Genomic DNA, 14,062 nt, shown 5'->3' on the forward strand with positions numbered 1-14,062 from the left:
CCACTGCTCTGCCTATGGAGTAGCCATTCTTTTATTCCTTTACTTTCTTAATAAACTTGTTTTCTTTTTTTTTATTACACTTTAAGTTCTAGGGTACATGTGCACAATGTGCAGGTTTGTTACATATGTATACATGTGTCATGTTGGTGTGCTTCACCCATTAACTCATCATTTACATTAGGTATATCTCCTAATGCTATCCCTCCCCCCTCTCCCCACGCCACGACAGGCCCCGGTGTGTGATGTTCCCCTTCCTGTGTCCAAGTGTTCTCATTGTTCAATTCCCACCTATGAGTGAGAACATGCAGTGTTTGGTTTTTTGTCCTTGCAATAGTTTGCTCAGAATGATGGTTTCCAGCTTCACCCATGTCCCTGCAAAGGACACGAACTCATCGTTTTTTATGGCTGCATAGTATTCCATGGTGTATATGTGCCACATTTTCTTAATCCAGTCTATCATTGATGGACATTTGGGTTGGTTCCAGGTCTTTGCTATTGTGAATAGTGCCACAATGAACATACATGTGCATGTGTCTTTATAGTAGCATGATTTATAATCCTTTGGGTATATACCCAGTAATGGGATGGCTGGGTCAAATGGTATTTCTAGTTGTAGATCCTTGAGGAATCACCACACTGTCTTCCACAATGGTTGAGCTAATTTACACTCCCACCAGCAGTGTAAAAGCATTCCTATTTCTCCACATCCTCTCCAGCATCTGTTGTTTCCTGACTTTTTAATGATCACCATTCTAACTGGTGTGAGATGGTATCTCATTGTGGTTTTGATTTGCATTTCTCTGATGGCCAGTGATGATGAGCATTTTTTCATTGTGTCTGTTGGCTACATAAATGTCTTCTTTTGAGAAGTGTCTGTTCATATCCTTCACCCACTTTTTGATGGGGTTGTTTTTTTCTTGTACATTTGTTTGAGTTCTTTGGAGATTCTGGATATTAGCCCTTTGTCAGATGAGAAGATGGCCAAAATTTTCTCCCATTCTGTAAGCTTCCTGTTCACTCTGATGGTAGTTTCTTTTGCTGTGCAGAAGCTCTTTAGTTTAATTAGATCCCATTTGTCAATTTTGGCTTTTGTTGCCATTGCTTTTGGTGTTTTAGACATGAAGTCCTTGCCCATGCCTATTTCCTGAATGGTGTTGCCTAGGTTCTCTTCTAGGGTTTTTATGGTTTTAGGTCTAACAATTAAGTCTTTAATCCATCTTGAATTAATTTTTGTATAAGGTGTAAGGAAGGGATCCAGTTTCAGCTTTCTACATATGGCTAGCCAGTTTTCCCAGCACCATTTATTAAATAGGGAATCATTTCCCCATTTCTTGTTTTTGTCAGGTTTGTCAAAGATCAGATGGTTGTAGATGTGTGGTATTATTTCTGAGGGCTCTGTTCTGTTCCATTTGTCTATATATCTGTTTTAGTACCAGTACCATGCTGTTTTGGTTACTGTAGCCTTGTAGTATAGTTTGAAGTCAGGTAGCATGATGCCTCCAGCTTTGTTCTTTTGGCTTAGGATTGTCTTGGCAATGTGGGCTTTTTGGTTCCATATGAACTTTAAGGTAGTTTTTTCCAATTCTATGAAGAAAGTCATTGGTAGCTTGATGGGGATGGCATTGAATCTATAAATTACCTTGGGCAGTATGGCCATGTTCATGATATTGATTCTTCCTATCCATGAGCATGGAATGTTCTTCCATTTGTTTGTGTCCTCTTTTAATTCATTGAGCAGTAGTTGGTAGTTCTCCTTGAAGAGGTCCTTCACATCCCTTGTAAGTTGGATTCCTAGGTATTTTATTCTCTTTGAAGCAATTGTGAATGGGAGTTCACTCATGATTTGGCTCTCTGTTTGTCTGTTATTGGTGTATAAGAATGCTTGTGATTTTTGCACACTGATTTTGTATCCTGAGACTTTGCTGAAGTTGCTTATCAGCTTAAGCTATTCATGACAAACCCACAGCCAACATCATATTGAATGGGCAAAAACTGGAAGCATTCCCTTTGAAAACTGGCACAAGACAGGGATGCCCTCTCTCACCACTCCTATTCAACATAGTGTTGGAAGTTCTGGCCGGGCAATCAGGCAAGAGAAACAAATAAAAGGAATTCCATTAGGAAAAGAGGAACTCAAATTGTCCCTGTTTGCAGATGACATGGTTGTATATTAGAAAACCCCATCGTCTCAGCTTAATAAACTTGTTTTCATTTTACTCTATGGATTCACCTCAAATTCTTTCTTGCACAAGGTCTAAGAACCCTCTCTTGGGGTCTGGATCGGGACCCCTTTTCCATGACAATTCCATTAAATATATCTCTTTTATTTCTTCTAAAAAAAAAAGATACATGTGCAGAATGTGCAAGTTTGTTACATAGGTATATGTGTGCCATGGTGGTTTGCTGCACCTATTGACCTGTCCTCTAAGTTCCTTCCCCTCACCCCCAACCCCCAACAGGCCCTGGTGTGTGTTGTTCCCCTCTGTGTCCATGTGTTCTCAACCTTCAACTCCCATTTATGAGTGAGAACACACAGCATTTGGTTTTCTGTTCCTGTGTTAGTTTGCTGAGGATGATGGCTTCCAGCTTCATCCATGTCCCTGCAGAGGACATGATCTCATTCCTTTTTATGGCTGCATAGTATTCCATGATGTATATGTACCACATTTTCTTCATCCAGTCTATCATTGATGGGCACTTGGGTTGGTTCCACATCTTTGGTATTGTAAATAGTGTTGTAATAAACATACGTGTGCATGTCTCTTTAGAGCAGAATGATTTATATTCCTTTGGGTATATAACCAGTAATGGTATTGCTGGGTCAAATGGCATTTCTGGTTCTAGATCCTTGAGGAATCGCCATACTGTCTTCAACAGTGGTTGAATTAATTTACATTCCCACCAAAAGTGTAAAAGCATTCCTATTTCTCCAGAGCCTCGCCAGCATCTATTGTTTCCTGACTTTTTAATAATTGCCATTCTGACTGGCATGAGATGGTATCTCATTGTAGTTTTGATTTGCATTTCTCTGATGATCAGTGATGTTGAGCTTTTTTTCATATGCTTGTTGGCTGCATAAATGTATTCTTTTGAGAAGTATCTGTTCATATCCTTTGCCCACTTTTTGATGGAATTTTTTTTTCTTGTAAACATGTTTAAGTTCCTTGTAAATTCTGGATATTAGACCTTTGTCAGATGGGTAGATTGCAAAAATTTTCTCCCTCTCTGTAGGTTGCCTGTTCACTCTAATGATAGTTTATTTTGCTGTGCAGAAGCTCTTTAGTTTAATTAACTCTCTTTTGTCAATTTTGGCTTTTGTTGCAATTGCTTTTGGCTTTTTTGTCATGAAGTCTTTGCCCATGTCTATGTCCTGAATGGTATTGCCTAGGTTTTCTTCTAGGGTTTTTATGGTTTTGGGTTTTACATTTAAGTCTTTAATCCATCTTGAGTTAATTTTTGTATAAGGTGTAAGGAAGAGGTCCAGTCTCAGTTTCCTGCATTTGACTAGCCACTTTTCCCAGCACCATTTACTGAATAGGAAATCCTTTCCCCATTGCTTGTTTTTGTCAGGTTTGCCAAAGATCAGATGTGTGGTGTTATTTCTGAGGTCTCTGTTCTGCTCCATTGGTCTATATGTCTGTTTTGGTACCAGTACCATGCTGTTTTGTTTACTGTAGGCTTGTAGTATAGTTTGAAGTCAGGTAGTGTGATGCCTCCAGCTTTGTTCTTTTTGCTTAGGACTGTCTTGACTGTATGGGGTCTTCTTTGATTCCACATGAAACTTAAAATCACTTTTTCTAATTCTGTGAAGAATGCTAATGGTAGTTTGATGGGAATAGCATTGAATCTATAAATTACTTTGGGCAGTATGGCCATTTTCACGACATTGATTCTTTCTATCCATGAGCATGAATGTTTTTCCATTTGTTTGTGTGCTCTCTTACTTCCTTGAGCAGTGGTTTGTAGTTCTCCTTGAAGAGGTCTTTCACATCCCTTGTTAGCTGTATTCCTAGGTATTTTATTCTCTTTGTAGTGATTGTGAATGGAAGTTCATTCATGATTTGGCTCTCTGCTTGCCTATTGTTGATGTATAGGAATGCTTGTGATTTTTGCACATTGATTTTGTATCCTGAGACTTTGCTGAAGTTGCTTATCAGCTTAAGGAGATTTTGGGCTGAGATGATGGGGTTTTCTAAATATAAAGTCATGTCATCTGCAAACAGTGACAACTTGACTTCCTCTCTTCCTATTTGAATACGCTTTATTTCTTTCTCTTGCCTGATTGCCCTGGCCAGAACTTCCAATACTATGTTGAATAGGAGTGGTGAGAGAGGGCATCCTTGTCTTGTACCAGTTTCCAAAGAGAATGCTTCCAACTTTTGCCCACTCAATATGATATTGGCTGTGGGTTTGTCATAAATAGCACTTATTATTTTAAGATATATTCCATCAATACCTAGTTTATTGAGAGTTTTTGAAATGAAGGGATGTTAAATTTTGTTGAAGGCCTTTTCTGCATCTATTGAGATCATCATGTGGTTTTTGTCTTTGGTTCTGTTTATGTGATGGATTACGTTTATTGATCTGTGTATGTTGAACCAGCCTTGCATACCAGGGATGAAGGCGGCGTGATCATGGTGGATACGTTTTTCGATGTGCTGCTGGATTTGGTTTGCCAGTATTTTATTGAAGATTTTTGCATCGATATTCATCAGGGATATTGGCCTGAGGTTTTCTTTTTTTTGTTATGTCTCTTCCCGGTTTTGGTATCAGGATGATGCTGGCTTTGTAAAATGAGTTAGGAAGGAGTCTCTCCTTTTCAAATGTCTGGAATAGTTTCAGAAGGAATGGTACCAGCTCCTCTTTGTATTTCTAGTAGAATTCTGCTGTGAATCTATCTGGTCCTGGAGTTTTTTTTTGGTTGGTAGTCTATTAATCACTGCCTCAATTTCAGAGCATGTTATTGGTCTATTCAGGGATTCAACTTCCTTCTGGTTTAGCCTTGGTAGGGTGTATGCATCCAGGAATTTATCCATTTCTTCTAGATTTTCCAGTTTATTTGCATAGAGGTATCTATGGTATTCTCTGATGGTAGTCTGTATTTCTGTGGGTTCAGTGGTGATTTCCCCTTTATTACTTTTTATTGCATCTATTTGATTCTTCTCTCCCTTCTTCCTTATTAGTCTAGCTAGTGGTGTACCTATGTTGTTAATTTTTTCAAAAAAACAGCTCCTGGATTCATTGATTTTTTTGGAGGGTTTTTCTGTCTCTATCTCCTTCTGTTCTTCTCTGATCTTAGTTATTTCTTGTCTTCTGCTACCTTTTGGATTCATTTGCTCTTGCCTCTCTAGTTCATTTAATTGTGATGTTAGGGTGTCAATCTGAGATCTGTCTGGCTTTTTGATGTGGGTATTTAGTGCTATAAAATTCCCTCTTAACACTGCTTTAGCTGTGTCCTAGAGATTCTGGTATATCCTCTCTTTGTTCTCATTGGTTTCAAAGAACTTCTTGATTTCTGCCTTAATTTCATTACTTACACAGGAGTCATTCAGGAGCAGGTTGTTCAATTTCCATGAAATTGTGTGGTTTTTAGTGAGTTTCTTAATCCTGAGTTCTAATTTGATTGCACTGTGGTCTGAGAGACTGTTTGTTATGATTTCAATTCTTATGCATTTGCTGAGGAGTGTTTTACTTCCAATTATGTGGTCGATTTTAGAATAAGTATCATGTGGCACTGAGAAGAATGTATATTCTGTAGATTTGGAGTAGAGAGCTCTGTAGAGGTCTATCAGGTCCACTTGGTCCAGAGCTGAGTTCAAGTCCTGAATATCCTTGTTAATTTTCTGTCTCATTGATTTAATATTGACAGTGGGGTGTTAAATTCTCCCACTATTATTGTGTGGGAGTCTAAGTCTCTTAGTAGGTCTCTAAGAACTTGTTTTATGAATCGGGGTGCTCTGTATTGGGTGTATACATATTCAGAATAGTTAGCTCTTCTTGAATTGTTCCTGTTACCATTATGTAATGCCCTTGTCTTTTTTGATTTGTGTTAGTTTAAAATCTGCTTTGTCAGAGACTAAGATTGCAACCCTTGGTGTTTTTTTGTTTTTTTTTTCCTTTCCATTTACTTGGTAAATTTTCCTCCATTCCTTTGTTTTGAGCCTGTGTGTGTCTTTGCAGGCAAGATGGGTCTCCAGAATTACAGCACACCAATGGGTCTTGACTCCTTATCCAATTTGCCAGTCTGTGTCTTTTAATTGGGGCATTTAGCCCATTTACATTTAAGGTTAGTATTGTTGCGTGTGAATTTGAATAAATCTCTTTTCTATCTTCCACTAGTTCTGTTTCTCTGGAGAACCTTGACTTATGAAATAATGTCACACCTTCTTCAGAATGTTGTTATCCTTGAACATGAAATATTTAAATGTGCTTCTGGACTCACCTCGAAGGATTCTGTATGGTCTCAGAGAAGGATATTCATAGATGATAATATCTGGAAAACTCCCTTTTTCAGCTACTGTGAAATAAGTTTTATGTGGATGAACCTACAAAAGATAAAATTTCACCAAAATATTAAAAGAAAGATTTTTGTATAAATAGTCTGATTAATGCAGTATTTAGCATCCATTATTTCATAATTTATTAGGCTTTACTCTAATAGAAAACTCAAAAATGGGCATCAGATAAATATTTAATGATGGATACAATTGAAACTGAAAACTAGAAGAATACACATTTTAAATTTTACTTTAAGACAGCCATTTCTAACTCTACAATTTCTTTAATTGCCATTGGAAGAGCTAGAACAATGGTTCTCTATCTTCGATGTGCATCAGAATCCACTAAAGAACTTATTAAAATACAGAAACACCCAGAGTTTCTGACTTAATCGGTCAGGCTGGGACTCAAGAATTTGCATTTACATGTCTAATAAGGTAATTTCTAACTACGTGATTTACATTCTAACAAGGTGATTTACATTTCTAACAAGGTGATGTTGATGCAGCTAGTTTGGAGACCTTGCTTTGAGAATCACTGAGATGCATTGTCTACCCTACATATAAATCAACCTAAATTTTGTATAGAAAAATTCATGGAATGTATGGGATTCTTGTTTCCAGACCAGGTTACATCCCAATTTTTAAAATTTCACTGTGGAAAAAGTTACAAACGAATGTAAACTTGCCAGAAGTAAGAAAGATATAATATTTCCAAACCAGACACAGAGGAAAATACAGTAAGTATGCCCTGGATAAACTATTTGTGTCAGTATTTTCAAAGATAGCCATATAAGTTGGATAAAATAGTATGGTCATTTCTGTTATTTTTGTCTATTGGTAAGCCAAATGTGTAGGAAGGGTAAATGGCCAGCCAAAAAATGAAAATAAAAATAAGCTGTTATAAGGATAAGCTATTTAAAACACATATTATGCTTATAAAATTCTGTTTTCAGATATTATTTCACATCTCCTGATTATATATAAGACAAAAAGCCTGGTTCTCAGATATAGATTGCTAATCCTGGTACCCAAGATAACATTATTTCCTTTAAATTTTATACCAACCTTGTGAGCTTGGATACCACTATTATCTCCATCTTATTGATGAGTAAACTGAGGCACAGAGTTCAAGGAACTTGCCTGCAGTCACACAGTCTACAATGTGTTAAGTGTAAGAGATAGGATTCAAGCCAAGTATCAGAGTCAAGAAGCAAACGGGCCTAAGAAATAGTAGATCTCAAGGAGGTGGGGGACATGGATTAAGACCATATCTATCTAGATTCCCATTTGTAAAGAAATATGGTGTAGAACATATGGTCAAAGAAATCTGGATGAAGATTCATGCAAATCCTTTACCCTTCTAGGTCTTGTCTACAGTAAATTAAAAAGTTTCTGCCTCATATTAGAAACTGCTGTGGGGTTGAGTTTGGGAGTTTTATTTATTTAATTATTTATTGAGACACAATTTATTTATTTATTTATTTATTGAGACACAATTTATTGAGACTCTCTCACTCTGTCACTCTGTCACCCAGGCTGGAGTGCAGTGGCATGATCTCTGCTGTCTGCAACCTCTGCCTCCCAGGCTCAAGCAATTCTCGTGCCTCAGCCTCCCAAGTAGCTGGGATTATAGGTGTGCACCACCACACCTGCTAATTTTTGTATTTTTAGTAGGTACGGGGTTTTACCATGTTGGCCAGGCTTGTCTTGAACTCCTGGCCTCAAGTGATCCACCCACCTCAGCCTCCCAAAGTGCCGTGATTACAGGCAGGAGCCACCGTGCCAAGCCAGGAGTTTTATTTTTGGTGAAGACCTGGAATTGGTAAATCATTTACTTTACTCTCAACATAGAGGTTCACGCTATCTTTTCCAGGTAGGGTGCCCAGACACTTTTCTCATTGGTTTCTCATAGCCTTGCTAAAGTATTTCTGAACCATAACTGGATAACTGTCTCAGAAAAGATGAGGTAACATGGACAGTGGAGGCAAGGCCTCTGTCACTACCCAGGCTTCAACAGCTCCATCACACATGAAGAAAAGGCCTTGTGGACATAAAACTGCTCAACATCCAGGTGGATGAGGGTTAGGATTAGCTTTTGTTTTTTTTGTTTTTTGGTTTTTTTTTTTTGAGACAGAGTCTTGCCCTGTCGCCCAGGCTGAAGTGCAACGGCATGATCTCAGTTCACTGCAACCTCCACTTCCCAGGTTCAAGTGGTTCTCTGCCTCAGGCTCCTGAGTAGCCGGGATTACAGGCGCGTGCCACCATGCCTGGCTAATTTTTTGTATCTTTAGTAGAGACAGGGTTTCACCATGTTGGCCAGGCTGGTCTTGATCTCCTGACCTCGTGATCCACCCGCCTCAGCCTCCCAAAGTGCTGGGATTACAGGCATGAGCCACCGTGCTTGGCCAGGATTAGCATGCTTGACCACACTACACCTCTGACTACTGTCCTCAAACCAAATTATTTTATAACAAAATATTAAAATAGAAATTTTAAAACTATTACTGCCATAAAGTAATAGATAAATATGTGATAATTAAATGTTTCTTGGTCACCTGCAGATGGTGTGGACCTCAGGGCTCCTGAAACCTCATAGGCTCCGACTGACTTCCCTCCACAAAATCCACGACCCTTACGTTGGGCCCACGGCTATCTGCACAGTTATTGCCACATTATCATGTACTTGTGTGTCTAGTTTTTTTGTTTTTCTTTTTACAAATATAGGTCTTGTCTCTTTAGATGGATTTTAAACTCTGAATTCATACAGGTCATGAGTTCTTCTTCATTTAAATTCCCCATTATATGTTCTGTGTAGTGTTGGATGCACAGTATTACATAATAAATTATTGCTGAACTTATTACTTAGTCTTATAACAAACTCTCCGAGGACATGGACTTTTATCATGTATACATACTATATATACATAGATGATCAAGAAAGAAACAAACATGATAGTATCTTTCACTCCATATATCTCAACATATCCTGTTTCCATAGTCAATCTATGTCTACATCCTATGTGTGTGTCTCACATTTTCCTCACCTTCTCCATTCCCATGGCCATGTGCCTGCTTCAGTCTTCAGATTAAGATTCTTTAAAATCTCCTCACTCATCTCCACTTCTAATCTAAATATGAAAAACTTGCATGACTATGGGGAAGTCACCTAACCTCTCTAAGCCCATTTCCTTATCTGCAAAAAGACATAATAATATTATAATAGTGCACAGAGATAGTGACAGTGAATGAGTGTCTGTAATAACTGAATTGAAAATGCCTTGGAATAAAGACAGCTGTGCATCTCATGTGAACCCACAATACTGTGCATGGTGTTGGCATCTAACAACCATGTTGGCTGGTCCACAGAACAAGCAAAAAGATAGGGTTTTGGGGGGGTTTTTTTCTAATTTATTGAAGGCATACCCCAATGACGCCAATTCCTTCACCACTGCTACTTCGCAGGTAGATCTGTTCCTTGGTTTTCAAATTCAGAAAGATCAGTTGGTTCCCAGCTATGTATACGGCGATACTGTCGTCCAGAAGTTGTAGGTTGGCTCGCTTTCTACAGTCATAACCAAAAGAATGTCTGAGGGAAAGTTGCTAAGGAAAAGAAGTGAAAAACAATACCATCCTAGGGATTGGAAAGGTGATGAAATAAATTTTTAAATCTATACTCTTAGATGAAGATGTGAGGTTGAAGTAGTTGAATTTTACCCTGAAACTCATGATTTTTCTACATATTACTAACAATTTTGTTTTTAAATTAGGTGAGAAAAAAAAGGCCTGGGCAGGAAAACAATAAGCAAATAAATAAATAAATCAGGTGACTATCCCCATACTCTGATTTGGTTACTATTTTAATTTTCCTGGGGAAATCCTGAGAGCCCATTAATTGTTTTTGCAAAAATAAATAAGGTTAAACCTATTTGGGTACCACAGGCAGCAAAATTGTCACCTAAATAATTTTATTTTCCTCTCTCCCACTAAAACTAAATCATACTGTACAACATGGGAGAAAGTCTGTATCTTCATCACCTTTGTATTCACAATGCCTGTTAAGTTTGTTGACTAACCACAGTAAAAATATTACGTAGGCCTTTTCCTTGATGTTGAAAGACAAGACGCTTAAAATTCTAACATGTTTGTAAAATTTTAACACACCATTTGATAACATGATTATAATAAATTCACATAAATATAACTAAAATTTAATTCATATCAACAAATTATGAAAATTGATTTATAGCATATAAATATATATGTAATTAATAGACTAACATTTCTTTTCTGAGCTTATTACTATATGTATTGGTGTGTAGGTAAGTAGTGTGTGTGTATATGTATGTGTTTGTGTGTATGTATGCTATAGAGTAAAATTGTACTAATTCAAAATAGAGTGGGACCTAACTCAACTAAAGAGTTTCTGTACTGCAAAATAAACCATCAACAGATTAAACAGACAACCTACAGAATGGGAGAAAATATTCCCAAACTATGCATGTGACAAAGGGCTAATATCCAAAATCTATAAGGAACTTAAAGAAATCAACAAGAAAAAAATAACCCCACTAAAAAGCAGGCAGAGGACTTCAACAGACACTTTTCAAAAGAAGACATGCAAGTGACCAACAAACATGAAAAACGCTCCACATCACTAATCATCAGTGAGATGCAAATCAAAACCACAATGAGATACCATCTCACACCAGTCAGAATGGCTATCATTAAAAAGTCAAAAAATGAGAGATGTTGGTGAGGCTGCAGACAAAAGCGAATGCTTATATACTATCAGTGAGAATGTAAATCAGTTCAGCCACTGTGGAAAGCAGTTTGAAGATTTCTGAAAGAACTAAAAATAGAACTACCATTCAACCTAGTAATCCAATTACTGGGGATATACCCAAAGGAAAATCATTGTACCAAAAAGACACATGCACTCATATATTTATCGCAGCACTATTTATAACAGCAAAGACATGGAATCAACCTAGATACCCATCAGTGGTGCACTGGATAAGGAAAATGTGGCATATATACACCATGAAATACTATACAGCCGTGAAAAGAATGAAATCATGTCCTTTGCATCAGCATGGATGCAGCAGGAGGCCATTATCCTAAGCAAATTAATGCAGAAACAGAAAACCAAATATTGCATGTTCTCACTTATAAGTGGGAGCTAAATCTTGGGTACACACAGACACAAAGACAGGAATGACAGACACTAGGGATTCCAAAGGGAGGGAGGGAGGGAGGGGGCAAGGCTGAAAAACTTCCTATTGGGTACTATGTTCACTATGTGGGTGATGAGATCAACAGAAGCCCTAACCTCGGTATCACACAATATATCCTTAAAACAAACCTGCATGTGTACCCTCTGAATCTAAAATAAATATATTTTTTAAAAAAAGAGGTATAAAAATCTAAGTTATATAAAACATCTTTTAAATGTATATTGTTAGTATGTTTAAGTCAAAATTAATATGCCCAAAATATAAATATAATAAGCAAGTTAAATGAGATCAATCTATGAAAAAAACTAGAGCTGACAAAAGAAGCATATCCTAGTGTAGCTTAAGCAGATAGATTCTTTGTTCACAATAATTTGTTGCTGAACATCAGAGCTGAAGGATCATTGGAGGAATTTGTATTTCTTGAGCCCTTGTTTAAAAACAAATTCTGATTTTAGAGCATTCCACTTATTCATAAGTAAATAATAATTTTCAGAGAAAGAAATTATGGAAAGTTTTAACAAGAAGAAAATGTAGAATGTAAAAAGAGAAGATTTACATTAATGCAATTTAAATTGTGAAATATAAACAAATTATAACCAACCACAAGCAGCCTATCTCATTACCAAATGGTTAAACTGAAAGAGAGAGATAAAGCGTTTCAGGGTACTGGATCTGTTCAAGAAAAAGAAATTTTATAAATTTAATAAAGACATAAATGCCTAAAATTAAATCTTGTATAGAAATGTGAATGAATACGTGATCCAAAGATGTAAATGAAGCTATTCAAGCCTCCTGGACGAAGTTTTGCCCACCATTTTTTTTCTTTCCTTCAAACCACTGCTCTCACATCCCCTTCTTCCCTTCCTTTCTTTCCCTCTTCCCAGGTGGCAATATGATACCTCAGAAGGCTAAAAGCATGTTAGTAGCTATGAGAATAGAAATTGGTTACCATCTCTTCACTACTTTAGAGGAAAATTAGGAATTGGAGAAATTATCATTTATCTAATATTATTATCTTTAATTTTAGCAGGAAAACTCCCTTTTACACGCTGCTGCCCTGATAAAAGGCTCTTTCAAACCCAGAATGGATCAGATTGTAACTTCTCAAATTCTCCCCCTCTAAATTACAACTTACTGAGGGCAAAGACTGCTTCTCTCCATCTCTATTTCCCAGAATGCCTAACACACTGTCTTCAGCCTATTGGCTATTCAGGAAATGTTTGTTGAACTAATGAATTCATTAATTTGTGCATAACTGGAATCTGATCCTTCCTTTTTTTTTTTTTTTTTGTGAGATGGGGTCTCACTTTGTCACCCAGCCTGGAGTGCAGTGGCATGAACATGGCTCCCTGCAGCCTCAACTTCCCAGGCTCAAGAGATTCTCCCACCTCAGCCCCCCAAGTAGCTGAGACTACAGGTGTGCACCACCACACCTGGCTAATTTTTGTATTTCTTGTAAAGACAGCATTTTGCCATGTTGCCCAGGCTGGTCTCGCACTCCTGAGCTCAAGTGATCTGGCTGCCTCCTGAGCTCAAGTGATCTGCCTGCCAAGCCTCCCAAGGTGCTAGGAGTACAGGCCTGAGCTGCTGCGCCTGGCCTGATCCTTTCCTTTTAATCCCAGAGGACAGTGGCAGACCCTTAGTAGAGTTCTGAAAATCTTAAAATGTGTTCTGATGTACCTTCAGCTCCCTTTCTCTTATCTCACCCTCTCTTCTGGCTTGCCTCTTCTTAAATTCCTGTCAAAGACCTAGAGCTTTCAATGTTTTTTCATGGCCATCTAGAAACTTCACTTTAAAATTGTTTAAACACTGTTAAGTTCTGTATAATCTCTTTTAAAATTATACCATGGTTTAAGTAATACTTTATAAATGGCACATTTCTTGCTATTAAAAGAAAACTTTAGCCAAATTAAATTTAACAGAGTTTAATTGAGCAAAGAACCATTCAAGAATTCGGCAGCCTTCTGAGCCAGAGTAGGCCCAGAGACTCCAGCACAGCCAAGTGCAGGAAGATTTATGAACTGAAAAAGGAAAGTGACATACAGAAAACAAAAGTGAGGTACAGAAATAGCCGAATTGGTTACAGCTTGGCATCTGCCTTATTTTAACACAGTTTGAACAGTTGGCCACCTTTGACCAAAACTCAGTAACTGGCTCAAGAGTAGGCTAGAGTCTAACTCCCTTTAGGTTATAGTTCACCATGTACAGAGAAACCTGGAGGCTGAACTTAAAGTATGTAAGGAGGCAGCTTTAGGCTAAACTTGATTTAACATTGCTAAAATTTAGAAGACATAAATTTAAAAACTGAAGTAGAGGGCCAGGCGCGGT

At 37.6% G+C, this 14,062-nt stretch overlaps 1 protein-coding gene across 5 annotated transcripts in view; it reads right to left on the minus strand.

The window, feature by feature from the left end:
* Positions 1–14,062, minus strand: part of CFAP44 (cilia and flagella associated protein 44) — a 153,615-nt gene that overhangs the window by 118,921 nt on the left and 20,632 nt on the right. For all 5 annotated transcript variants that reach the window (XM_031009240.3, XM_055381624.2, XM_055381620.2 and 2 more), the window contains 2 exons: positions 9,924–10,086; positions 6,443–6,545 (listed from right to left, as the gene is read on the minus strand). In XM_031009240.3, coding sequence (XP_030865100.3) covers positions 6,443–6,545; positions 9,924–10,086 — 266 coding nt within the window. The remainder of the gene's footprint in view (positions 1–6,442; positions 6,546–9,923; positions 10,087–14,062) is intronic.

Source organism: Gorilla gorilla, chromosome 2 (genome assembly GCF_029281585.2).
Source record: "Gorilla gorilla gorilla isolate KB3781 chromosome 2, NHGRI_mGorGor1-v2.1_pri, whole genome shotgun sequence".
In the NCBI taxonomy this organism is placed as follows: Eukaryota; Metazoa; Chordata; class Mammalia; order Primates; family Hominidae; genus Gorilla; species Gorilla gorilla.